The following is a 27,126-nucleotide window of genomic DNA, read 5'->3' as shown; positions in this document are numbered from 1 at the left end:
CAATCTACACAAACTTTGTATAGAGGAACTTGGAGATCAAAAAGCTCAAATTACCTAATAATGGCAGCTCTGTGAACAAGAGAGATAAGAATTATGGCAACTAATTTCCCATCACAGCAGGTACGTAATGAGTAATCATTGTATAAGATGTTTGGAAGAACATTAACTTATTTGCATTTCTTTTAACATGAACTCATCCCATGTGCTTGAAGCCTAACAACCATGAGAGTGCGAAGGTCTTTCTATTACTCAAGTCTAGGGGAAAAGTGAGTCATTTCCACTGTCCCACTTAGTTGGCAGCAGTCATCATTTAATATGGTTTCACATACGCTATTCAGGATTCAGAGCTTCTCCCACATTCATTAAATAAATCTATTTATATATAAAAGTACAAAGCTGCCCAATATTAAACCATTCAATTTGCATTTAAAATTTTTGCTTTATTAGATTTTCATTAAAGCACATAACATCAGATAATGGAAAGATTACTTTGCTTAGAGTCAAACTTGGCATTGCAGTGGCAAGCTGAACTCTGTAAGAAAACGCCAGCGTAGGAACAAGGAGAAAATGCATTTGCACAGTGATGACTAGAGCTTATTACTTTTGTTGAAATAGCATTGTTTCAGTAAATATAACAATAAAAAAATCCTATTAAGCCAATATCTAAAACAAATTTATCACACAGATGTACCAAAAGATCAATATCCAGAGAAACAAACAAATCAATGTATTAAAGTAAGTCACATTCCACATGACAAAAAGTGTTACAATATTTTAAACAAACACAGTTTAGTTGTATGTTACTTATACCTTTCCAAACTGCAGCATGCCATAAAATTTCAAGTCAAGGATATAATTAAGGAGCTGTGTTTTGTCTGGCTCACCACTGGATCAAGCAAGAGCTGGAAAGTGTTACAACAACTTCCACATTCTACTGATTATTGAACTCAGCATTCAAATTCCCTTTTACATGGATCAAGAAGAAAGATTTTGGTACATGCAATGTTTCTAAAGGTTCATATCAAAACAAGCAAAGCATCTGAAAAGCCTGAAATCAGTCCACGGCACTGTAACACATGTATCCATCTTATAAGAGAAACCTAAATAATTTAGGACCCAGGTGACTTTCAAATTCAGATTAAACTTCTTTTAGCAGCAGGCTCTTTTGCAGTACCCAAGGGTATCCAAAAAGCATCTATCATTTCTCTAACATAGGGTAGATGCTACAATTAATCCATACTAATAAAGCTTTGCGAACATCCATCTTCCATAGAAAAGGAAATGGTTATTCACCAGGTTATCAACCACATGCATCCTCATTCACATCTAGCATTGGTTAATTCAGTGTTCATTAGAAATAATGTCTTTTGTCCTTTAGCAAGAAAGTAACTCATCACCTGATAACACAAGAAGGTAACGTCACAAAGAGAAAAGTAATGCAATTGTAAAAACTATGTTTTTAAATGCAACTTTTGCCAGCTTACCTTCATATGTTTCTAATATGTGCACAGTGTCGCCTATTTGTAAGGAAAGTTCATCTGGTCCCCTCGCGTCATAGTTGTAGAGAGCTGGACAGAAGAAACACTGCTATTAGCACATGCAAGACAACATAACTTCCAGGATTTTTGTTTCTCCACATAATTGTTTTCATTACTCATTGTTGCCATTCTCAAGCTTTTTGTAAAGCATTTTGTAAAAAAATAAAATCTGTAAGAATTTGGCCAAGTCCTTTAATCCATTAATATTTCCCCTTGTAAAAAAACTCAAAAAGCCAAAACTCCATTTTCTAAAGATAGTCCCTCACTCCGTTTATAATGCTTTGCTTCTTCATAACAATACAATTAATTTTTTTGTTGTACTTGCCTGTCTTCCAGCACTTTGTGTCAATTTTATGCAGTTCTGTAATGAACTGCACTGTCTCCCACTGTCAGCTTAACACACAGAAAACCTACAAAGTGTCTTTAGAAAGCCCAAATTACCACCACTAATATTAAAGAATGATTTCTCAGTCACTTCATGAATTTACTGCATCCATATTATATTTAAAAACAACATGATTTCAGAATTCCGGAGTGCCAGCAGTAACTGCATCAACCCACTGTATTCATGGGAGAGACCAGTCGTATCCGCCATTTTATAGTATTATTATCAAGGTATATTTTACTCTTTAGCAAGCCCCAACACAACTTGCACCACCACAACCTGCAAATTCACCAAATGCATTTGTTTTCACGAATATTTCTGAATGGCTCCAGTCACAAGCAGGGTGAGGAGTGACAATAAAGCAAAAACCATTTCCATTTCCAGTGCTGAATTCAGAAAAAGAGTCCTACCATCCAGTAGAAGCAGCAAGAGGCACAACGTTCAAGAGATCTATGAAGGACCCTCACGTTACACATAGCGGGTGTCAATACTGCAGACCTGAACTGAAGCATGGCAGAAAGGGATGAAGTCAACTGCAAAAAATGAATACTGGAACCAAGCGCTGGAAGCAGCTCCTGCCTCATGGCCACTGACCCACAGGCTGCCCGCGCTCGGCCAGACTTCACTCCTGGCCAGGGAGTAACTTTGGAGAGATGAAAAATTGGTTTGCTTTGAAAAAAAACAGTAGCCAGGTATATACTACTAAAGATAATTCAAATGGAAAAGACGCGTTACCCCACTCACCAGTGAAATGACATCACAACCAATAAACAGGTTGGTTTTTAAAGAACTGGCTGGTAAGGAAGCAGAATTTTTGAGAACTGCCATCTTCAGAAGATAATAAACTACAACAAAAAAAAAAAAAAAAAAAGTAATTCAAGGACCACTCCACCCTACCCTTACCAAAAGAAAATCTGGAAACTGTGAGCAGTGAGATTAGCAACACCCAGAAACATATCTCACAAATAACACTACAAACTAGGTTTAGTTGGAAAAAATATTAATAATATGAAAAATGAAACAGTTATGACTCCTAAAGCTAGATTTATTACATTTCATATGGAGCAAACTCTCTGTAAGAAAAAAAATCTTCCAATACCAAGTAGGGTCCTCGTGACCAAAGGCAGCAACTCCAGTATGTCTCAGGACTGAAGTTCATGAACTATAGTCAAGGTGGACCCACAGAAGTTTCTGCACAGTTCTGCAGCTGCAGTTAATCCCTCCTACAAAGTTACCAAGTTTAAAGGCATTTTATACACTATTCTTAACAACTAATGAAATGGCAAAAGTAGTTTTCCTCCTTCACCGTGAGGCGCTATGTACTTTTCGTCTTCACATTTCCAGTACCTACAGGGCTGTGCTGCTTTGAGCATAGACCTCCTCTTCACAGTGACAGCTTCCAGAATGCAGCATCAAAGGACAGCTTTTTCAAAATATCCGAGAATCAGAATTTCTTACTATTTTTCATAACTCTTTGGGGAGTGAAAGCATTTTTGGAATGTGATAGTTGCCTCAAATCTTTCTACCACCCCGCAGATAACCACCTGCTTTTCTTTCTACATTATTTTCAAGGGACTGGGTCGGTGTGCAGCACTGGTCAGAAGTGCTCCAGTGGGACTCTTGGATACTATTACTGGAACAGAAAGACCTGGGTAAGTTACATGTAACTCCTCTTCTCACAGGAAATCTTCACAGATGTTCAGACCAAAGGAGTTCACCGGACATGAATGACACATGCCATGCTCACTACAGGTCACAGAGCACTTCCAAAAAATCCCTCAAACTTAACACCTACAGCAAAAGGCCAAAAGCCGCAGTTATGAAGGCAATGAGACATCGGACCCAGGAAGCACCCTCACTTACCTGCCCAATTTTCTCCTATTCCCAAATGCTCCTAAGAAGCAGGCTAGTGCCCATATTACACAGATCAACAACAGAAATTACATCCGTAAGAAGTGGTAACTGGAGAAAAATACTTTCTTGACCTCAAATCTGATAATCAGTTTAGCCCCAAGTGCACAAGCAGTAAAAATCCAAGCGGGCATGTGAGAAGGTCTAATCCCACCACGAGGACAGGGCACGGTGCCCAGCACTACCTCCAACCATGGCCAAGACTTCATTTTCAACCTCCAGGAGTTACTATTTATTCTCCCCAGAATTTATCTAATTCCAACTTGCAATGCTAACAACAACAAATACACGATGGGTTGCCTTGATCCTTTTCTCTGCAGTATTCCTCTTGCTTGACAGACTACAGACTTTAGAGTTAAGTAGTAAATAAATATATCTGAGTGCAAAAATGAAAAAAAATACGAAAAAGCAATTTGGAAGAGAAAACATAGTATACAGTGTAAGATTATAAACAAAAGAGAGGACACTTCAGGGTAAAAAGAATAAAAGTCAAGTGCATTACAGAGACTAATATCAACAGTATTTAAATGAAGGCTTTAGAAAGTAATATAATTTTATTGACATCAAAACAAGCCAAGCTAGCTATTCCTGTTTTAATGTTTTTGTTAACTTTTTCATTATTAAAGAGCGATAAACCCTCCCTCCTAGGTATCTGGCGCAGAATATTTCAAAGCCATAATTGCTATTCTGCAGAAGAAGAGCGTTCTGTGAAAAACACATTAACAAAACTTAACATTGCAAACTGCTCCGAGCAGAGGGATGTTAACAATGGTGAATACATGGCACATGGGACAGTCCGCTTGATAACACTCATCAGAAACGTTTTTGGTTCAGCTTTTGCATATACCAGGAAAGACAAAGTTACTCAGTCAATCCTAACTCCTCTAAACTTGTGTGGTTCGAGTTCAACACTGAATTCCACCCTCTGGGTATTTACTTAGATCTCTTCAATGCTCACAGCTGTCACTAGAGTCGAGAGGACCCATGGGCACTCAACACGTTCAAAAATGAATCCAACTTGAGTCTTCCACCATCAGGACCCCAACAAGCAATCTCGCTGCCTCGTACCAGACATCCCAGTCAGTAAAAATTCACATTATGACAGATTAAAAACAGTCCTGTACTCAATTCACACTTCAGCTAAGCATTTCTCAAACATTTAAATGGAATAACACTAAGGATCAAAGGCAGCTATGAATAAAAGACATGAAAATTTATATCCAAGAGTGCTAACTGGTGTCTGTCATAACAAGGAGGGTCACGTAACAAGAGCTTCACTGTAATGACCAATTCCTTCAAAAGAAGATGACAAACAGCCATCAAGTGGGAGCTGTCGTGGGCAGTAATTACCACTGACCTGAACCGAGTGAGGAGCAATGGCCACGGAGGGAAGATTTATCTTTAAAAATATGTGTGAAAAATACATCTAAGAAAAAAATTACATTTCTGGCTTGCAGCAGCATTGACAGATCATGAAGCAAACAACCAAAATAACTATAAAGTGCATTCCACCCCTGTGATTACAAAACAAGGCTTGAACTACACTGCATACTCCTATGTAAGCTGGCAGATAACTCTCTCTCAGGGCACTTTATGTAGAGTGACATCAAAAGATGTTATGACAGATAAAATGTTTGATTGGAGCAAACAACAAGGCTTTAATTAAAGGAAAAGACAAAATTCGGAGGAATAAAGCATGAAACTGATCTGCTTATATTTTGTCTGATCAACTGTATTCTGAGTCACCATTTAAAATATTTAAAAGCCTGAAGTTTAACTTCCAAATTTTTTTTTTTAACTGAAATAATTTTGCTTAATTTTGAAAATCCAGTTCTCAGCGTGACAGATTTTCAGCTTGGAGAGCTCTAAGCTAAATGAAGCATTAGGAATATTTACACCAGCTAACATCAGGCCTCCCCATCATGCTTGAACCGAGAATCAAGGCTCACTGTTTTGGCAAAGGAGTTTTGCAGCCTCTTAAGTTAGAAAAACCTTTGCTACAATGCATAAGCAAGATAAGGAGCACAGTTACTCAAGTACCAAAAGATTTATGACTAAGACCTAGCCAGTGCAAGTCAACCTCATGGTTAACACTAATACAGCATCCCGATGCTCTTCATCCATGCACAGATTAATTTGATTTTTTTTCCTAATAAATTTCAACTGAAGAGGCACAGCTAAGCTTCTCTATTGCAACCAAATACTCTCATTCCTTATAATTTAGAAGAATGCTATTTAAAATGTGTTTTCTCCTTAAGGGATACATCTGTGGTAGAGGTAACTTAAGAGACATTGCAGAAGAGATACCAAAGTCAACAGAGCTCAGGAAAGATGCTGCTTCCTGAGCTGCAGACATGCTGCCTTTCCTCAGAAGGAATACAGGAGTTAGGTTGAGAAGACCCTTGAGAAGATAAAGGGAGCAGTTGCTCTCTTATGTCTCTGGCACAAGATATGCCCCTCCCAGATAGCTGCATCTGACCAATGTTTTCTAGTTATAAGGCTAGCCTGCAGAAGGGAATGACCATAACATTTTCTCAAAGTTGTGGACAAAGAAATAAAGAGCTTTATTTTCCAGTTCTAAGCATCGTTAACTATGACTGATTTAATCTAGAGCTGCGGGAAGCCTATTATATTTGCAAAATCACACCTATAGACCATATTTCCTTGACAACCACGTTATGGGTACAATTGCACCAGCTTCCAAACAGACTGTTTCAGGTGCTGTCTTATATCTAACCTGCTTATAAAAACTGAGGTAAACCAAAACTGTTTGTGACAGGGGAAGCACCTAGTAATTTTAGGGGACGTGCTGCTGATGCATAAAGAACAGCTGTGGCTCTTGAGATCTCTGTTGAACAAGGCCAGCAGCATACAGATTTAGTATGTCTATTAGTTAGTTGCGGTGGTGTAGCTGACATGAAGGCTGAAGAGCATCCAGCAAACGTATCGGTGAACTTTGGGTTTCAGCTCCGAGATGTAACAAGCAAAACTAGGATGGCAAAAGAGAAAACATGAAGTCATAGTGACAAAACCATCCTGAAGCCACGTTTCATTCCCACGCTGCAGGACAGAAGGTTTCAGCACCACCAAAGATATTCTTCTTCATCGGCTGTGCTTTCAGCCAAGCAACTCTCTGGGTAAAGGCTCTCCCTGCTCCACTCCTCCTCCCACTGCAACCACAAAGCACATCTACACAAAAGTACTGAAGTGCCAAAAGCAAAGGATTAGTGTGGGCATAGAAAGAGCAATTTTTTCAACTCTAGGAGTTGATAAAGAAAGGAACAATGAATAGGGCATTACAGCAATTGCACTAAAAACCCATTTACTGCTAAAGAACGCAAAACAAACACCTCTACTGAACTGCACTCATTAATCTGCGCGCATTAGAAAAATGAGGAGTGCAACAGTAGAAGAATTAGAGTAGAGAGAGGTGACGGGGGGGCAAACAAAGGTAACATCAATATATAGTGAAAAAGCTTTTCTCTTGACTGCATGAAAGCTGAGATATCTTAGGATTCCATAAAAATGTTAGAGTAATATTCCTTGGAATTACTTTGCATTAAAGGCTGTATTAATCGTTCCACACTCCTAAGAGAAAGTAAACTACATTTAACACATTATCAGCTTTATTCTGCACTGTCTTTTAAAAAAAATCCCAAAATCATACTTATGCTTTTTCCATAAAAGCAGACTGAAACTGCAGAGGTAAAAGCAAAGTCTCTTGCAAATTCTCTAGTATTAAAAATAAAAGAAACATGAAGGTTTTCCCCCTGTTTCCTCTGAAAGTGGTTGCTTTCAGTATTAGGGAGACTCCTTAGTCCTCTGTTACTCACCCAGACAAGTTTCCAATTTTTACAGCTGAGGCTAATGGAGAAGGAAGAATTAAAAAGAAGTGTGTAAGTCAGGAGTTGCACCTAAGGTTTGTTAAAGACTATTATTTCATGCGTGTATTAACCAAGGGTAGGTCCTCCTGCCTTACTGAAGTCACCTTGTGTTTTGTCATTCCTGGTCTCATCAAGCTTGGTTCACAGTTCTTTCTCAATATTCTTGTTATTCTGTCATCCAAACATTCACAAAAGATGAATTTCCTAAAAGAAGAGTAGCCTGAAGAAACTCTTAGACTTGAACAGTTACCACCAGGCTAACGAAGAAAATACAGCTCGTGGTTCCTCCTCCCCAGTAACGCACTGTATCTTATTCATTAAATCCATGAACATGGCTTTTATCACAGATATCTCTCCAGCAGGATCAGACTAAATCCAGCAAGTTTAAGTGGATAGTAAGGATTTATTCTTGTCTTCCCTTATGAAGGGGAGACCATTCCTTTCCCCCCCTCCTCCACATGAGCAGCAAATTCCTGAAACACACCTTGGTTGATCTGGAAACGATTCCCACACAAGCCCAGGAGCGCTGCCTCTCCTCCAGGAGCTACACAGGACATCTGGCAAGGGTGAGAGAATCCTGAACCTGGACTCTGGCACGCCTCAAACTGAAATCCCTGAGATGACAGCCTGCCTTCCCTCTTCCACAGCGAGGACAAAACGCTCAAGAGGGAACTAGTAAATGTACACAGGAATAAATTCTGCATTTAGAGGAGAAGCTAAGCACAGGTGCGGCACCGACTGTTCGTTCAGCACAGCTTAGAAAGAGCGAAGGGCCACCCAGGCCTCTATAAACATAACTAGACACGTCAGGTTTTGTAACAGATGGCAACACAGGGGAGCAATATGTTTTGCAACACATCTGGTGTCTTATCGCTACCCAACATGAATTAATAAGCTGAGGAAACTTCAAAAATCCAGAGCAATCCCCAAACTTCAGTCATGTTGCCTTGCAGAAGTGTAACCACCCTGTTGCTGAATCATGCAGGCAGAGCTCAAGTAGGACAGAACAAGATGCATACTTGTCCTTTCTGCACTAATTAAAAAACAAATAAAGAGTTCTAGACCTATGCAAGATTTCCAAGAACCAACTCCAGGTTCTTGCTTTTCCTCCTCCCTCCTTTTAAGCCAGATACTTTCTTTTTAGGGAGCTGATGAAGTAAGATGCCAACTCACTCTTTTAACAGCTTTCTCCCTCCTCCCTCTTGCTACTTAATCTGTATTCAGAGTACTTCACCACTAAGTACTGAGGGTATAAAGCTGAAACCAGTGTTAAAAAAAAAAAGATACCATTGACTATAACAGCATTAATAATGTGCCATAATGCATAGCTAACAAGAAGCACAATCGAGAACATCCAAATCGATTTTTAATATTAAAAAGTCCATTAACTGAAACACATTGTATGCAAGAAGGAATCACACCACCCCGAGCTCTTAACACCGGCTTTTGTAGAAAAAGCAAGATGCTGATTTAGACAAACAGAAAACATTATCTAGAGGCAGATGTCTTGGCATCTGTCTTCTGGTAATGCAGAATCACAAAGTAAGTGAGTTTTGATGCTCCCTTGAATTTCCTACTTTCACTGGGGGACACTAAGAAGCGATAACTCGGCTCTTGCTATGGTGGGCCTACAAGCAACGTTCTCAAAGAAGACAAAGACAGTGTTTGAGCACGCACTACGCTTACCATCATGTATGTGAAGAAAGGACTTCTGTGCTTTTAATTAACTGAAATTCAAACCAGCCTCTACCTTCAATATTGCTATGCATAAAACGCATCAAGGTATCTGCTGGGCAGGAAGGGAAGGAAGGGGAAAAAAAAAAAAAAAAAAAAGAGTTAAACACTGCAGGGGAGGAGGAACTAGCTCAGCTTACGGTCAATGCTGGCAGAGGATCAAGTGTGTATGAAATGGTCGTGAGTCAGCGTCAGGCCGTATCATTAGACAGAGGTTCCCCAAGAGATAAGTGACCAAAGCTGGCAGCGCTGCAGCTCACACCCACTCCTGGCTGATGTGCCTCCAGCAGCACGTCCCTGCCCCTTCCCTCCCACCAGCGCTGCCGCCCACCTCGTCCCTCCACCAACAGTTCCGAGGAGTTCAGCTTGCTCAAAAACCTCAGTGCTTTTTTCTGCAACGACTCTGTAAATAACTCTGAGCAATCGGGGAAAACCAGCAGCAGCAGAGCAGCGAAGGCAGCAGTGTGTGACCAAGCACGGGAGGGCGAAGCATCAACATCAGCCGACACCAACTACAGCCTTAGGAGAAGGTCCCAAACACAGCAGTGCAGTTCAAAGCTGTCCTGCCAAACACAGAAGCAGGTGAAAACATCCCCAAATGCAACAAGCTCAATCTTAAAACCAGCTTATGAAAGGGACTATATTATAGAGTCACGTGCATAATGCAGGCAAACCCTTAAGCCCTTCCCAATCCACTGCTCCAGGCTAAACCAGCACAAATTATGGTCAAGTCTGCACAGGCACCAATGCTCAATCACACATTTCCAATTTGATGCTGAAGTAGGGCATATAGCTTCCCAAGTGACTGGGAGCAGCACTTCTTATACAGGTTGGGAAGAAGGCTGGTCGTGGATGACAGACGGGGATGAGCCAGTTCCTCAGGACCTTCATCCTTCACGGGATGAAGCACAACCTTTGTGAAAAAAAGGTTTTTCAGCTTTTCACTGCTGCTACACAAAAGCCAGCAAGAACGGAGACCAGTTATATCTGCATGAGGATTTTAACTAAAAAGATCCATGCTGCACTCATGTTAGCTCCAACTGAAGATGCCTAATGCATCAGTCCCCTGCTTCTTCAAGCTCTTCCCTTGCCATTGCAGGTCTCTATAGCACCGAACATAATTTTGCAAAGAGGGTGTCTTTTACTAAGCATTTCTATAGCAGTGAGCTTAATGTCACAGTTATATTTTAATAGTCATTTCAGTGACTATAAAAATCAAGTTCAACACAATAAAACTGCTATCATACTGCTGTGGAAATAGTTAGCAAAAAAATGGCCGCTGCAAGACACTATTCACTGCAATATAGAGCTGAGAACGCAGAGCAAAAAGCCTAAAGCAAGGGGAAAATGGGGTGATGGGAAAAAGTTTACATTTCCTACTGTTCTTCCTGCTCAGCATTTCTACAAGGGAAAACAAAATCAAAATTCCTCCACTGCTTTCTTAGGAAAGCTTATGGAGTGGGGAACAGAGGAGAAGGAGTTTTACGCTTTTTTTACACATCAAACCTTACTCAATTTATTTTTACTTGCCATCACTTTGTCTCTTAGTCCTTCAAGCTGTCTCCAACAGCAAGAACTACAGAAAAAGAGCACAGTTCCAGAGTCAAATAATCCCCAAGGACCTTGTTTTGCTTTCTTAGAAGTAACAGTCAGAGAGAAGAATTACCCAAGAGCCGCAGTTTGATCCACCAACACTTTCTCTTTTCCACAACAGCTAGGCTATTGCAGAAATTGGAAATACATTATATTTTTTCCTGAAGTTGTATCTTATACCAGAATTAATGGAAAAACGTAACCATGGAAGCGAGTCAAACTGCACTGAATACATTAAAAGATAAGAGCGGCATTTTGCAAAAACAGGGAAAAATTGTTTTTCTCCAAACCAGTAAGAAATCACATGCCTCGTGCCGCTTTCAGAAGAGTGACAGCGTTGGCTCGGCAGCTAGCCTTAACAAAGAGTCACTGTCCAGCTCGCTCCAGGCTGCCGAGTCGGTCTCTCGTCATCAGCTCCCTTCACTAGCAATGGAGTTTCTTTACAGTGCTGTCAGAGGGAGCTCGTATCCGTACAAACTCCTTGTTTCCCACCTAAAGGGAATCCTTTGAACCCATACTAATTTTTATGTTCATTTTGGAAGAAATAAGGAGAAGCAAATGTAACCGATATGGTATTACTAGTCTTTAAAGACCCAGCATCATATTTTACTCTCTCCATAAATCAAATATAAAAACTTCTCGGAAGTGGGGAAAACCAGAGTAGAGGAACACCCAAAAGCTCTGCTTACAGTCATTGAACTCCCGATCTTTTTGTGCAATAGAAACCTAAATCTGTAGTCACACCACTTAACTTCATCACGAGTTAATTTGATCGTTCTAAAGCCCTTTCTAGTCTAATTAAAGTTGATCTAGCCCAATAATCCACCACATACGAATGTGGGAAATTCCCAGATGAGAACTTTCTGCCAGCAGCCGCTGAGTCCTGTCCTACTGACCAATTTGGTTCCCCATTGCTAGCGCACCCCTCAGCCTACTGAAATGCATCAAAGGCAACCCCTGTAACTACCACCTTTACTCCTCAGAGCCTCAAAATCACCCTTGTTAATTCAGAATAGCTCAAGGTAACACCTTACTTCCTAAGCATAATCACCTGAAGAGAGTGTTATTTTAAAAACACCACTGACAGTCATGTATATTGACGCTAGTAGGGTGTTCAAGGTGCCACTAACCCAGCAGCAACTTGCTAACCTGTGCTATAAGAAAAAAGCATCTTAACTATTCTTTCTTTTTCGCATGTTATCTTCCCAGCATCGTTCCAGCTATTCACTGAAAAGAGTAAAGCATTAGCACACAGCACATGCACGCTGGCAGCCCAGGGTAGCACCAGCCAACAGAGGAGGCAAGAGCCAGCTCCTGGCTACAGGAGCAGACCAGTGCTGTTCCTAGCACTGCCCCATTGGAAACAATGGCTTAAGGAGAACCATTTCCCTCTAATGATTTCCAAAACAACACAGAAGATACTAAATCTGCTCAAATCTTTGTATTTGGCAAGCTCCAACCAGTAGCACAAGTTTGTGCTAAACTGGACAGCGTATCTGTCCTCCACAACCGCTTTCACCTTAAAACATTTGTTTTCCCCGCTGTAAAAACACTCCATTAGTCTAATAACCAGTGGTTATTTCTTAATTATACAACTCACTTCAGCACTTTCAGAGCCTCTACCTCAAAACAAAACCATTAAAAAAACCCAAACTAATGATAGCTAGAGCACTGTACACTCAGTTCAAGTCCCCATGTCCAGAAAAACAGGTCATTTTTAGTACATTCTCATCCCATTCCAAAGCCTGCACACTGAGGACAGAGGGGTGTTGGGAAGGGTGGAGCAGGGGACAGTATTTGTGTCATTTTCCTGTAGGAATCCAACTTACTCCTCTCAATTACAAGCCTTCAGTGGTCTGAAAAAAAGCAGTGTAAACTTTAAAAAATGTTTCTTGGTCCATTAGCATCCCAAGAGCAAGACTGTGTTGCTGCATGCAAAGGTAACAACAGAAACACCTGTGATGTGCAGATGCAATAAGAAAGGAAACACAATGGTAGAGCCCAAGGCTTCACTAATGTTCACCAATATTTCACTGTTTACTAAGTTTATTCAGTCATTTCTCAATGCTATCACTATCCTACCCATCTTATCGACAATTGAGCTGGTATTCAATTATTCTATTTACCCTCTGCAAAACTATTTTGAATTTTCTACACTCCTTATGTAAATGTTATGGAAGACACTATTATACAAACATAATACATGAACTCCTAATCTTTGAGTTTATATCTTGGTGTAAGAACAGCTCCCAGATCAGCATGCTGCATTATAGATGGTATCGCGCCTGGACTGTAAAAGCTTACACAATATTTTAGATATTCAAGCCCTAATAGCGTTAAAACATCTTCCAGTGTTCAGCCAAGAACACATTCACCTTTGTGCACTCTAACTGCAGAAACCGGCAACTGTTCCATTAAGACCAAACTGTACTTTCTGTATTTAAAGCACAAACCTGAACCAGTTACATCACTCAGTTATGACAGTTCAGTAAATAAGAGGCCTCTTTTGCAGCAAAAGTTATTGATAAAAATCTGTAACGAAATCATTTCAAGAATGCATTCAACTAGAAAAATCAAACACAAGCTGAACCCACACAAAACTTCTAAAAATGTAAACAGTACCATAACCAAGTAATTCTCTCAAGTCTTTATTAAAATATGCTTATCTGGCTATATCCAGTCCACTGCTTTATTTTTTAGGAATAAGAATTCCCACACCACAGAGCTTGAAGTGAGATAGTTTAGGCACTCCTCGAAGACTTACTTGCTTCTTGAAGGGGGGGGGGGGTCCCCCCAAATAAAACCTTGCTAATGGGATGCTCTTCCCATTATGCAGGCAGCATACGCTGACTAAATGAGTAACTTCCCATCAATGTTGCAGGCACGATTGCAAGGTGGTGCTGGTTTAACAAAGGCTTTGTTATAATCGCATTAAGACTTGCACTTGTGCTACCTGCATCAACATCCCAGTAGCATGATTCAGCAGGAGAGACCAGATCAGACCAAACAGAGTCCAAAGTCCAGTTCCCATAATCAGCATTTGAGACACACACAGAGACCTTACAGCAGGCAAGCCTGTATTAGCCAATTCTGTATTCTGTATTAGCACTAAAAAAAATTCCCTCATCTGTCAGCACCTTATCAGCCCTGGATGATCAGCCCAGGACAGTAATGCTTAGCGTTAAAGCAATCCAATCTAATGTAACTGCAGATGTCCGTATTAGCCAGATAAATATCTTATGCTTTTTTTAATCCTTTCAGACTCTTAGTTACAGTGAAACACTCAAGAACAAAACCAATAAAAGTAAACAAAGCATAATATAATAAATACCAAAAGAATATTTGGCCTTCCATCAAAAGTTTGGGGTTGCTGTTTCGTCCCGTTTGACTCACGCACTCTGGGAACTACTGCCTGAGAAATACCGCTGCACCACAAAAATATCTGTTCTCATCTCCAGCCACTTAACTTGTGAGCAAGAACAACTGTTTTCTCATCAGAAGAGCTCAATAACTGAAAACTATGGGAAAGGGATCTTTATCTACTGCTTCAATCCCTCCCAGTGCTTTGTCATATGTCACTAAATTAATTTTAAAAAGGAGTCAGTGCCAGCTGCTGTGTTTGTGAGCAAGTCCCAGTCTTAGAGGAATTCTGAGTTGTTCCTCTGCATACTGCTGTCCATCTCCTGGGAAGTCCACAAGAAAAAAGTTGTCTTCATTATGCCCAACCGTTAGCGAGCAGCATCAGAAGAGACACAAAAAAAGCGCAGAACAGACTTGACCAAGGTGACACAGAGGTGGAAGACAGATTGTCAACAGCTAGAGGCATTGCTCTGACAGGCTGTCAAGGAAGGAGGCAAAGTTAGATACTGCCAAAGGCATACCTTCTACAGAGTAATGCTGATTTGAAATGGAAGCCCAAATACCTCCAAAGCCAAACTAAAAAAAAAAAAGCCACAAACCACTTTTTTTAAACCATCTTACAGAAAACACTATCAGTAGAACCACTGTTTTAGTTACACCACTTAACCTTTACACCAGAAGCTTCAGAGATCAATCCACAGAAGGAAGGAAAAAAAAAAAAAAAACACCCACACAAAACCACCCCAAACCAAAACCACAACAACACAGGACACACCAACCTCAGATGGGAGGGGAAAAAAAAAAAAGTCTCTCAAGTCTACTCCACCTAAGATTCTTGCTCAAAGAAGCAACGGGAAGGCTATAGATTGATGGAGACAAAAACACCACCTACTAGTCGTGATAAGAAAAAATAAAAGGCAAGAGTCAGTACAACAGCAGGAGGTGGATGAGGCACTGGGCAACATCACCATCACCTCATATTAGAGACAGCATACTATAGGCTTGAGTATAAGCATTATTTTCTATACATTTGAGCTACGAATGAGCCATAGATGTTCTGATACCAAACACTGAAAATGTTAACATGCTCCCATGCAACCCCAAAGCAGCAGGAAAAAATAAAGAAACCAAGAGGACAAGCTTTTCAAACTCAGGCTGTATTGCAAGGCAGAAGCAAGGACGGAGAGAATCACAGCTGACCATACTACAACAGTCTCCACAGCAGTTAAGGAGGAAATAAGCATAGGGTTGGTCGCACCTGCAGCTGGTCCCTTCTTCAGATTCACTGACCAACAGGTGGTCCACGCAAGTCAAACAAAAGCTGACAAACAAACACTCTTTTAGCTCTTTCCATTACTTAAAAAACAATAATTGAAGTAAAAACTCCACTTCTTGCCATCTTGATGTTAGTTTTTATTCATATGCTTTTATTTTGGGGAGAATAACCTTATATTTAGTCAAGAGCAACTTGAAAGGTTCCCACAAACCCTTATCTATAACTCTCCTGACCCAAGTGACACACTTAGTCATATCTCTACTTAGGTATTAAAACTGCAGTGCAACCCCTCCTTTAGAGGACAGTATTTATAGGACATTCCAAATCACCGCCTTGATAATCTGCAGTCATTTCAGGGTCATGATTTGTTCACTGAAGTCATATGCACAGCAGATTTTTTGAAAGCAAGCGTCCTTTTAAATTGCTCCCAATCTGCATCAAGACTTGGAAAGTCAAATTATCATCAGCTACTTCCATCTGGCTGAACACTGAGATATTTCCTGTTTCAGGGTCCACTACAGGAATACTTTTTACGTTACCAGTTGCTTTCATTTCACTTACGCAGCCTTCGCTACAAATACTATACACACACTATGCTGAAGCAGAAGCAACTCCTCAATAAAAGCACCCAACTACATTCACTGAACCATTCCCTAGGGCCAGCATTTTTTCCTGCAGACCAGCTGGCACAATTAGGAGGACATTAAAGGCTAAAGCATCAGCTGGGAGGCAGACAGGCAGGTATGCCCCTGGAGACACAGGTAACAGTGGAGCTTTCCATGATCCTGTATCCCAGCCCCCTTCCAACAACTCCCTTTAGTCTTATGCAGGGACCACAGGCACCACCAGTTCCAGGGTTTGCCATCTTATTTCTTCTGGGGTTTTATTTTATTGTTTTTATTCCATGCATGGAAATTCAAAAAGCCCTCTTCTACTAACACAGCACAGTTGAAGGTCCTTGCACCTTAGGTTTGGGTACGGTCCGGCGTCACTAACTCGGCATCGGTTACTTCCTCCTGGGACCCACAGGCTATTCAGCTACGTTCCCTAAACACGTTATTTTATTACATTCAACATCAAATTGAGTGATGTCAGTACTTCCGTGCTTTGTTCAGAGAAGAAGGCAGCAGGCAGAGCAAACACAAACACCAAAAGGCATCTGGATGCTTGAAGAGGCTCTCGGGCACTTCTCGGTTCGTCTGCTCTCCCAAATCCCAAGCGCCCACCTGCACTGTCAGACGTGCGTTTTTTCAAAGCTGCACAGGAGCTGTGCTTCCAGGAACCTCTGCTGGCCATCGGTTAGGAACTCACCACGTCGAGCCACAAGGTTCCTCCATAAGGAAGACAATTCTCCACGTTGCCACCAATGATGCTCTCCACACATAGAACTCCTCAGGGACTCCTGCTTTACTACAGGGTGCTCTCGAAACCCCTGCACCTAGCTCAGCTTGGGAGCTGCTTGAGCAGGTTTTCAACCTCGATATTGGTTCATTTGTGTAGTAGAAACACTAAAGTGACACAGCTACTACAACAGTAGAGATGTACAGAACAGAGGGCCTTCAGAAACCAAGTGCCTACAAGCATATATACTGATTATGTACACTTTTACTTCCATCTGTGTTCATAAATTACACAGCAAATCCTGTATCACTTAATTGCTAGTATTTTCTACTGGGTAACAGAAAGACATTTTGCTACTCCAACACCTTTTGGTAAAATCAGCCACCACAAACTTCTGAGAACATGTTATAAAAAGGTTAGCACTAACATAATATAAACAGTACCGTAAATAAAGCAGCAGTGCTAAAAAAAATTATAAAAAAAAAAATTCAAGTATCATGGCCAATAGTTACTTCAGTTATTCATCCATCTGTTTGTTTTGTTATGTATATGGATACATGATTACACATAATAGTTCTCAATGTAATTATTTCAGTTTAGTTACAAAGCTATATGGAGCGGAAAAATATTTCCAGAGATATTTCATGTTTTGCTGATGAAACTGAAATTCAGCAACTGCTGCTTCTTGTGTTACAAGTCTTTACATCAGAAATCAGATTTAATGCACAAATTACATAAACATGGAAAGATAAATAATACAATATATAAATGTTTTCACAACTACAGCCTGAGAATGTAGATAAAGTTTCAGAATTACAAGAATTATCTCTTTTTGAACATTCTTTTCGTTTAGATAGGGCATGATTTTGATTTTGCCCTCAAGCTAAAGGAGGAAAGTATTCCAGTAACTCATTAAGGAATTCATTAAAGCATTATTGAGAAAATGGCTATCGTCAGAACAGCCTTGGGATCTACCACAGGCCAGAAAACAGAATTAAAAATGGTTTTAAGTTTACAAAAAAAAAAAAAAAGCTAACTTTTCAGTGGTCCATCTCCCTGTCAAAGACGACCCACGAAGAAGAACAGCCCATGTATTTCATAGAAAAGGTGACTAGCCACCACTGAAGGTTTTGTGAAAGTTTCACAACTGCAGCAGGTAGAAGAGGTAAGACTGACATCTTTAAAAGAGTAAATACTTTAAAACTGGATTAGCACTAGTTCCTCATTTGAGCTTCAATTCATTAATATAAGTCAGCCTTCAGCTATTTATCTAAAGTTGGACACATCTACAGGTATTTAACAAGATGTATTGATTTCAGTCCTGAAGGACTACTAAAGGATTAGACAAAGCGTATCCTGCATATGCTCTACAGCCAATACTGGACAGACTCCAGAAACAGAAATATTTCAAAGAAAAATTATTGCAACACTTATGCCTGTAGTTGCAAGCTGACAGAAAGGCTTCCTGGAGACATTGGTTTGACTTTTTAAGTTGCATCCAGTTTACTTTCCCCTTCCCCGAAAGCTTTGCCTACACAGAAAGGAAAATGCGTTTATAATACAAAGAAAGCTGTGCCAAGTATGGCAAACAGTCTAAAATTAACATCGTATTAGTGCACCTAAATCAAGCATTTATGGCAATGACAGACAAAGAGGAAAACTGTAAAACCCACCTAGGTACTACCTGAAATTCAGGTGGAAATTCAGAAATGGTTTTGCCCCTGAATTAATACCAAACCAAAAAACTTAAATCAGGACCTTGTCCTACTGTCACTTCCATACTTACATACGATGTAAAATGTAAATCCTTGTCTTGTGAAAATTCCCCCTTCCCTTTTATTTTCTAGGAACAAGTGTTATTTAACAGCTGAAAAATCCCTAAACTGACTAAAAACTTACTCTGCAGAGTTAAATAAATGCTGTGTATCATGCCCATAGGCAGCCAGCTGCCTATAGGAAGTCAGTATGCACTCTATGAGAGAAAAAAAAAAAAAAAGTACTTCTGGTAAACCCCTAGAGGAATCATTTCTCGGAACAATCGCGGTTTGTAATGTTGTCACTGACCTGGACGAAAGCAAACAGGAGTCAACACTTGTTCCACTTACCTGGTATTTTTATCCCTCTCCAATCTGTTGCTTGCAACAAACATTTATTGACAGAGAGCAATAGTGACTGCTGAGTAAACTGAGCATACTCAAGCACATGCCTACAGTCAAATTAAGGTCATTCATTTAGGAAGAGGTACACTTCATCTACCAGTCCCTTACCACTGCTTCACATGATGCCAGGGACAAGGGACTACAGATATGCATCCCCTCAGCAAGCAGGAAATTAAAAGGTATTGTCAGATATCACAAAATAAAACTCTAATCTGGGTGTACAGCAGGGTATGTTGTCTCTAGGAGACTGAATCTACATGTGCTTTCTCAAAATGGTAATTCACTGATAAATACATCAGCAAATACTGCATGGGCATTTTTACTCCATCAGTCTGGGACTTACCAGAGTGCAGTCCTGCTGTCAGTAACAGCACAAAGGTAACTGTCCTGTCCTGCGACATGTCTCCAAACCTTACTCACAACACAGCATCACTAAAAGTCTTAAGATGCATTCCTAAAATGCATCACTAAGATGCATCTTCTTCAATTTCCTAAAAAAGTTCTCTTCCCTACTTTAAGGCATGAATATGCAAGCACAAGTTCATGAACTCTTTTAGTAAACAAGAGTCTTCACGTGCCACCACCACTCACTGCAGCTATGGACTGTAAATCCAGGATTCCACAAAAGCCTTAAATCTGTCCTAAACCAGTGCAGTTCTCCCTCGAGCAGAAGCAGCAAAGTAGTAGTGCTTGGCCATAGGAGCTCCTGTGCTTTCAATGGCACTGCTCTTCCCAAATTCCTATCCCCCTTTCGAACACCCCTTACAAGAGCAGAACTCAGTTGCAAAACTTACATATCATGACCTTTGTATCACCACTCAGTCCACCAACTCGTTATAGCCCACTCCTAGTACTAGATATATATATACACATATATTTCTGCATACCTGGTTTGAAGATATTTCTATATACCTTTTGAAAAGCTATCCCAATCTCAGAGAGGCACTAAAATACCCTAACTTTGAAATGTGGCCAAAGTGCATCCTGTTTCAAAGCATCTAAAATCAGGCTAGTTATTATTTGCCCTGTCATGACACCCAACAAAAACTCACTAGTAACAAGCAAAAACACAGGAACTCCCAACCGGTGTGGCTCACAGTAAAATTGGTTTAGTTTGTGGGTTGGGTTTTTTTGTTTGCTTGTTGTTGCTGTTTTTTAGACTAATGCACATGGAGACACACACCCTACACCATATGGACTGCATCTGAGCAGCTTGCATGATACCGGCTAAAGACTGAGAACCACAGGTACCATCTCAAGTACTTGCAGCACCCTGTCCACATAAGGGAAAGTTTGAGCGCACCTACATGTGCCATAGAAGTGCAACAATTGTACATACACAGCCACAGAAGTACAGACTATTTTTAAAATGCTACTGTCCTTGACATATACATTATCTTTGACCCAATACATGCCATGAGGAAGCACCTACCCAGGCATCACATGCTGTCGTGAAGTAGTAACACTCAATGCAGCTCCCCATACAGATATCCAGCCCTTTCTTCACCAAGGCTTTGAATTTATGAGGCTGCCCAAAGCCAGGAGCACCTTGCCTGCCCAGCAGAGCCTGCATTGGCTTACCGATCACAGTAAGGGCACAACTATCCATGTTTTCCAGTGACTCATTAGGAGTAGCAGAGGAAAGTAGAGTCAGCATCCTGAAAATTAACAGGATCTCAGACAGCTTAAGCCCTCTGGCCCGGAAGTTCTCCTTCTACATCCAACCACACACAGACACACATGGTACTATTTGTCTATTTCCCCATTTATTAAAAGAAAAAAAAAAACAACAAAACAAACAGATTAAACTATCACAGTGGTGGTCTAATTACTCCATAACTGCACACACTTTTGAACACAAAGGCTTTTTAAATATGAGATTTGTAGTAACCATACTAGCACCAGTTTTACCTCTTACTGCAGTTTTAAGCCCAAAGGAAAAGGGTCAAATAAAAGTAGAAGTCAAGAGGATTTGGAAGGTACTAGAGCCACTTTATGTTATCTCAGAAGCACTATTCAGGCTCACAGACTTCCTAAAGCAGCTCATTACATCTCCTCTCCACTGGCATAAGGAAGAACACCAAAATTACAATTTTTGCATCACACAAAGTAGGAAATGCGAGACTGAGCAGCCACGCTCAGCAGCCGCTTGGGACACCAAGGCTATGTGGCAGACATAAGCAGCCTCTGGGGCTCTCCGAAAGCCTCTAATGTCCCTACTGAGGAAGCCGTACACCCACATGGCCATCTCAATGCGAAAACATGCCTCCCCACCAGCTTGGGGCAAGAGATGAAATACAGAGCTAGGCACTGCGATGAAGGAGAAGGATACGCAGCATTGGGAGAAGAGAAAAGCTACTTCAATTAAGCTGATGGTTTTCCTGTTTCAGATGGTTCCCCGCATGTTATAACTGTATTATCCCATTATATCCACACCCATTCCTCATCCAACCTCCCCACACGCTGAGCCCTAAATTCTCTCAGGAAGCGGAGCTGAGTCACACTCACAACTGCCTGCTGAGATAATGCCTCTGCACTATGCGGCAGCACTCCTCATTTTAAGGCAGTAAGTTTAGTTTACACATATGCGGGACATCCAGCATCATCTTCGAACCCCACCGTGCAAGGTGGAGTGGGTTGAGCAGGAGGAATGTTTCTTAACACACCTGTATACTACCACAGTTTCAGTATAGGTATGTCACAATAATTTATTCCTACTGCATCACAGCCAGCAAATCTTCAGGACTTGAGGTGTTAAGAAAGCTTAGCTGTGCACAGGCACACACTAGTCAAGAGGAGGAAAAAAAAAGTGTATATATATATATATATTACATATACACTTGCATATATTATATATACACCATATACATATATACACACACACACAATTCTGAGCTCCCACAACTGCAACATAAGTAATAAAATCCATAACAATAGATACCTTGTTATTTCTGCTTTCGTGAAACATACACACTAAGTATATTACATATACCTGTCACTAAGATGGCAGTTCAATTAACAATCCTATTTGGGCACAAGCAGGTGTTTCTGTTTCACCGTCAGACAATACCAATCTGCTGTCAGTCTCCAGGACTGGTCATGGCAAATAGTTATGAAGAAAAATATTCATATGTTAGCATGTTCAGCTTAACAGTGCCTTCTCCATTTCTGTTTGGGACTATGTAACTGCTACATCAATTCTTCACAACCTGAAAGTTTCATAAGCAGCAAAAAATAAAACATCACAAGTCTTACAGTGTACAGAAGCACCTTTTTTTAACAACACAAACACGTGTAGAACACATGTAACCAAATGGAATATTCATCGTCCTCAGGAGGAAACCCAGCAACGTCAAAAAAGCAGCTATCCCTCCCAAAACGGCATCTAACAGCATAGCACAGGCCAGTGAGTAGCAACATTCAATTAGCTCTAAATCCGATTTTATCTCCTTGCAACACTGCATTGACTTTCAACTCTCACACCCCTGCAGTTCAACAGAGAAATACCCTAATTTTGCTGGGGTTCATCCCTCTCAGCTAAAGAGAGGAGAAAAAAACAAAAAACAAAACTAAAAAAAAAAACCACCAAACCAAACTATCCTAGAAAAACAAACCTATTATAAAACCATGACAAACTCCTCTCCAGAGCAGTGGACACAAACAAAAAACACCAGTTGAGCACACAATCTTGTCCTTTTTGAAACTGTGAAACAATTTTTTTTTTCTTAAATTACATTTAAGTCTAGTTCTCTTATTGCACATACGACTTCCCACATTAGATATCCAAATATACTTAAAGTGTATTTTAAAATACTCGCTTTATTCCACACTTCTTATTCTCTCACCCTCTCAAAACCACCTCCAAGACATCGACTCCTGGAAAGCCAGGTCTGGGCAATCGCCTCCGCCGCAATAGCAGAATGAGTTCCTGCAAAAGAGGAACTTGCTTTCGAGTATCACTGATTTCTAACACTAGTATATACTACGTGATGGTTTAGTCATTACTGTCTTCCAGAAATACCATACCCATCCCACACCACGAAGCAGGTATTTGGAAAACTTAATGAGCAACTGCTATCTGTAGCATTTCTGCTTTCTTATATTTGTTCTGCATCCTCAGCGCTGACATTACTCACAGCTCTCACCCAGTGTAACTGGACAGATAGGATTTGCTAGTAATTTAAAAGTCATGCTCTTGTTTTCTAGGGATGTACACAGAGAATTTAAAATTAATTCCTAAAATTCACTTGGGCTCTACTTAGACCCAGAAACTCCCTTCTCCCTGCTCACATTGTTTATACAAGGCTTAGCCGTGGCTACAAATGAAAACTAAGTTGTTCTTCACAACCAATAGAGTCCAAGAACTGTGGTGGACACTGAACTTAGTATTTCCAAATTGAATAGTCAGATTTATTATTTCCTTCCCCAACACAAATGCTCTCACTCATGCCAATAAAGTTTTCTTCTCCATAACCCCTAAAGACCGCTTTTGATCAAAAACGCAACATCCTCAACATCAAGATGGGCCCTCTCGGCACGACATTGCCCCAAACCACGGGGGTTTGGTTCCGTTTAATTAGAACGGAGATGGTTTAACTACCGGCAGAGAACAATCCCCCTCTGTTTGAGAGGGACGGAAGAAGCAGAGTACGAAATGGATCCCCGCACAGCAGCGCGCAGGGGAAACCCCTCATCTGTATGAAAATCACCCTCCCCGCGAAACCCAAGAGCCTTTTCCCTCGGCAGCCCCCAAATCCTCCCTCTCCCGAGGAGGGGCAGGAGGTGAGGAGGCAGCGGGCATCACCACGGCGCAGGGCTGCGCTTCCCACCGACCCCACGCAGCTCCCACCAGGGATCCAGCACCGCAAGCGGATCCTGCTCAGCAGCCATCAGGGAGAGAGGGAGGGAGGGGGGGGGAAAAAGAAGCCAGTGAAAGAAAAAAAAAAATAAATAACCCAAAGCCCTCTTCTATTCACACAGAGTAGTACTGGGGAAGCAAAGAACACAGAGGAGAAGAAGAAAAAAGCAACTTTTTTCTAAGGAGGACGACCCAAACGCGGGTCGCCCGGCGTCTCCAGACAACTTCCAAACTTCCCCTCAGCAAATCCCCGCCGGGCGGCGGCGGCGGCCGCCGGAGTCCCCGCGGGGAGCGGCTCCCCCCCGGCCCGGGCTCGGGAGGGACGGACAGAGGGACGGACAGCCGTCCGACCCCGCGGGGCGGCCGAGGAGGTTACCTCAGGCGGGGCGGCCGAGGAGGTTACCTCAGGCGGCGCGGAAGCGGCGGGCGCTGCTCGCCCGGGGAAGCGCGGCCCCCGGCCCGCCGCAGCTCGGCGACCGGGAAGGGAGGCCCGCGGCTGGGGGTTCCCCGCGGACGAGGCGGGCACCCCGCAGCGCAACAGGCTGGGGAAGAGAGAGAGAGAGAAAGGGGGGCCGGGAGGGGGGTCCTCACCTACGCCGTATTTTTCCTCCCTTTTGGTGGGAACCCAGCGGGTCATGGCGCTGGAGAAGGGGGCGGGGGGGAAGTGGGAAGGGAAGCCCGCAGAAGGCGGCGGCCGGACCGGGCGGGGATGCGAGAGCCCCCGTTCCTACGCCGCCATTTTCCAATCGCGGGACGGGAAAAGTTTCTACCGACGGCGGAGTCATGTGGTGCGGGCGGAGCCAGCGGCCTAGCGCCGGCCTGGGCCGCCCCCGCCGGCGGGGGAAGGCGGGCGATGGCGGGGCGGCCAGCCCGCCTCAGGGGGCCGGCCGGTCCCCGGGGTGCTGAGGGAGGGAGGGGGGGGGAACCGGAGCCCCAACGACCCTCCCCTCGTCCCGCCGCTCGCAGCTAGGGCCGCCGACGAGAAAAGGCGGCCGGGTCCCGTCTGGTTTCCACACAAAAGAGAGAGCGGGGTGGGGGTGGTGCCTCACCGGCAGTCACCCTAATTGTGTAATTAATTCCAGGTTACACCTGGCCTTGCTCTGCGGGAGAAGTTTTCTTTTTTTTCCCTGCGCAGGGCCAGCTCGGTGTTAAACCAACGTGGCTTTTCTTCAGTGCCGCGTTGCCGGGTGGCTCCAGCAGAAGGATCCCGGTTTTGCTCCTGAGAGAAATCACCGGCTTCTTGGTTGGTTTTTTTTTAGCTCCCGCTCTGGTCCCTCCAGCCACCTGGCCCTGGAGGGTTTCTGTCTGCTTCCTTCCCAGAGATGCGGCCCTAAAACAGGGTTTCTGCTAATGTTTAATAAGAGTAGCGGGCTCTCTGCATTTGGGTGCTGATTGCCATGTCGATGAGCGCGCCACTCCGAGTAAATCCTTCCATGGCCGTAAAGATGAGAAACCTTCCCATTTCTAAACCCAAATCAAAAACCTAGGCCAAACTTAACATCCCCTGGCTAATTAGGGTGTGGAATATATGATTGCAGAAGAAGAAGAAAGGGAAATGAGCTTCCTGATCCCAACCCCCATACCCTTGGAAAGACCCAGGACCATGATTTAAGAAGAAAATTTAAAAAAGAGTCTTTAGCAAAAAGAATGTAAACTCTGTAAATGCCAGCAGAAAGCAGAAGGGTAACAAAGAGAGGTGACGTGTCTGACTGGCTATCATCCGTTAGGATTAGTCCTCCACCAAAGGAGAAGTCCCATACCAAAATTTAAGAATGAGGTTACATCCTCTTTCGAGATCCGAGTTGAATCTCTTTTCTCTCCTCTTATTTTGTTGTATCGTTCGGAATGCAAGGGGCCAGTTTCTGCAACAGCATTTGTTATTGTAAGATTTTGAGATCAAGTACTCATCTCAAACATCTGAAGGAGTCTAATCCTCTTTCCACGTACCTTCCCTTTTCCCATCCTTGGGATTTGTTTCCCAGGTCACCACCTACACGTTCAAACTAATCTAAATTTCATCGCTCCTGTCCTGCAGAATTCAAAGACCATTGTGATAGAGCGAACTACTGCACCTTTATGCATTATGCACAGGAGTGGGAAGATCAAAAGGTTTTCAAAGTCAGCTTCATGGCTCATCAACTTTATCCTGCATTAATGGATAACTGATTAGAGCCTTACCAAAGACAACTTACAAGTGAGCTCTTTGATTTAACAGGTTTATTTTTGTAAGATAAATCAAAGTGAGTTAACCGAAATAATGGACGATCTTGCCCTGTTCCTACAGTCATCTTTGGTTTTCCACGCAAGGCAAAGGAGAAGTGGAATGGAAAAGCAGTGCAGCGATAGTGTTTATTTCTAGTGATGAGTATTTTGCAGTTGTATGAAACTGATGCACTATTTTTGTGGTGCTGCTAAATATGTGCAGCGAAATTGCCGAAGCTGCTCAGGCATTAGATGGTTTAGAGATTTTTAAGACTATTACTGTAATAATCTGTAAATCAGGGAATCTGACTGACTCTTCATTTAGATTACTGATAACCAGGAATCAATTCCACAAACACTGTGGTGGCTTTTCAGATATGGGGTGTGAATAGGGGATACAAAGCAGCACTCTGATGTTAATTTAAACCTGCAGATAGCTGTAATTAGCTAATAAAGTGAGCTATTGCTATATTTTATCCATCGTGGGCCTCAAGGTTCAAATCTGAAACTCAAACTGTGGTTATTTGTTTCTATTTTGAGGGAGGCTAAAGGAGCCTGTTTCCCTTCATGATAAATGTACTGCTGACAACCTTTCTTCAGGTGTTAACTAAGGGTTAAATTCTCATATAGATTGGCACTGCTTAGTCTCGGTTTACATGTACATCTGCACCAAATGGGAATTATATATATCTAAGTATACTCCTAAAGGCAGGAAATACCAGATTCAATAAAATGAAAGCTAAAGAATTACTTACAACTTCTACATATTAAATCCATGTTCTGTATTACAACAGCAAAATTTATTTTGACATCAGTGGGAGAAGAGGTTTGTCCTGTTGTCTGATCAGGGTCTGTAACAGAAACAACACGAGTAATCCCATGACC

General features: G+C 41.9%; 1 protein-coding gene across 2 annotated transcripts in view; it reads right to left on the bottom strand.

Annotated features, from left to right (window-relative positions):
• The window catches only part of DOCK1 (dedicator of cytokinesis 1), a 312,956-nt gene extending 288,159 nt beyond the window's left edge, over positions 1 to 24,797 (bottom strand). For both annotated transcript variants that reach the window (XM_075026608.1, XM_075026609.1), the window contains exons 1-2: positions 24,631 to 24,797; positions 1,485 to 1,568 (exon numbers count right to left, since the gene is read on the bottom strand). In XM_075026608.1, coding sequence (XP_074882709.1) covers positions 1,485 to 1,568; positions 24,631 to 24,676 — 130 coding nt within the window. In that variant the 5' untranslated portion in view covers positions 24,677 to 24,797. The remainder of the gene's footprint in view (positions 1 to 1,484; positions 1,569 to 24,630) is intronic.
• Between the last annotated feature and the right edge of the window lie 2,329 nt (positions 24,798 to 27,126).

The sequence above is a fragment of the Buteo buteo genome, chromosome 4, assembly GCF_964188355.1.
Source record: "Buteo buteo chromosome 4, bButBut1.hap1.1, whole genome shotgun sequence".
Classification (NCBI taxonomy): Eukaryota; Metazoa; Chordata; class Aves; order Accipitriformes; family Accipitridae; genus Buteo; species Buteo buteo.
Note: the sequence above shows the minus strand (reverse complement) of the source record. Positions and strands in the feature narration are given on the sequence as shown.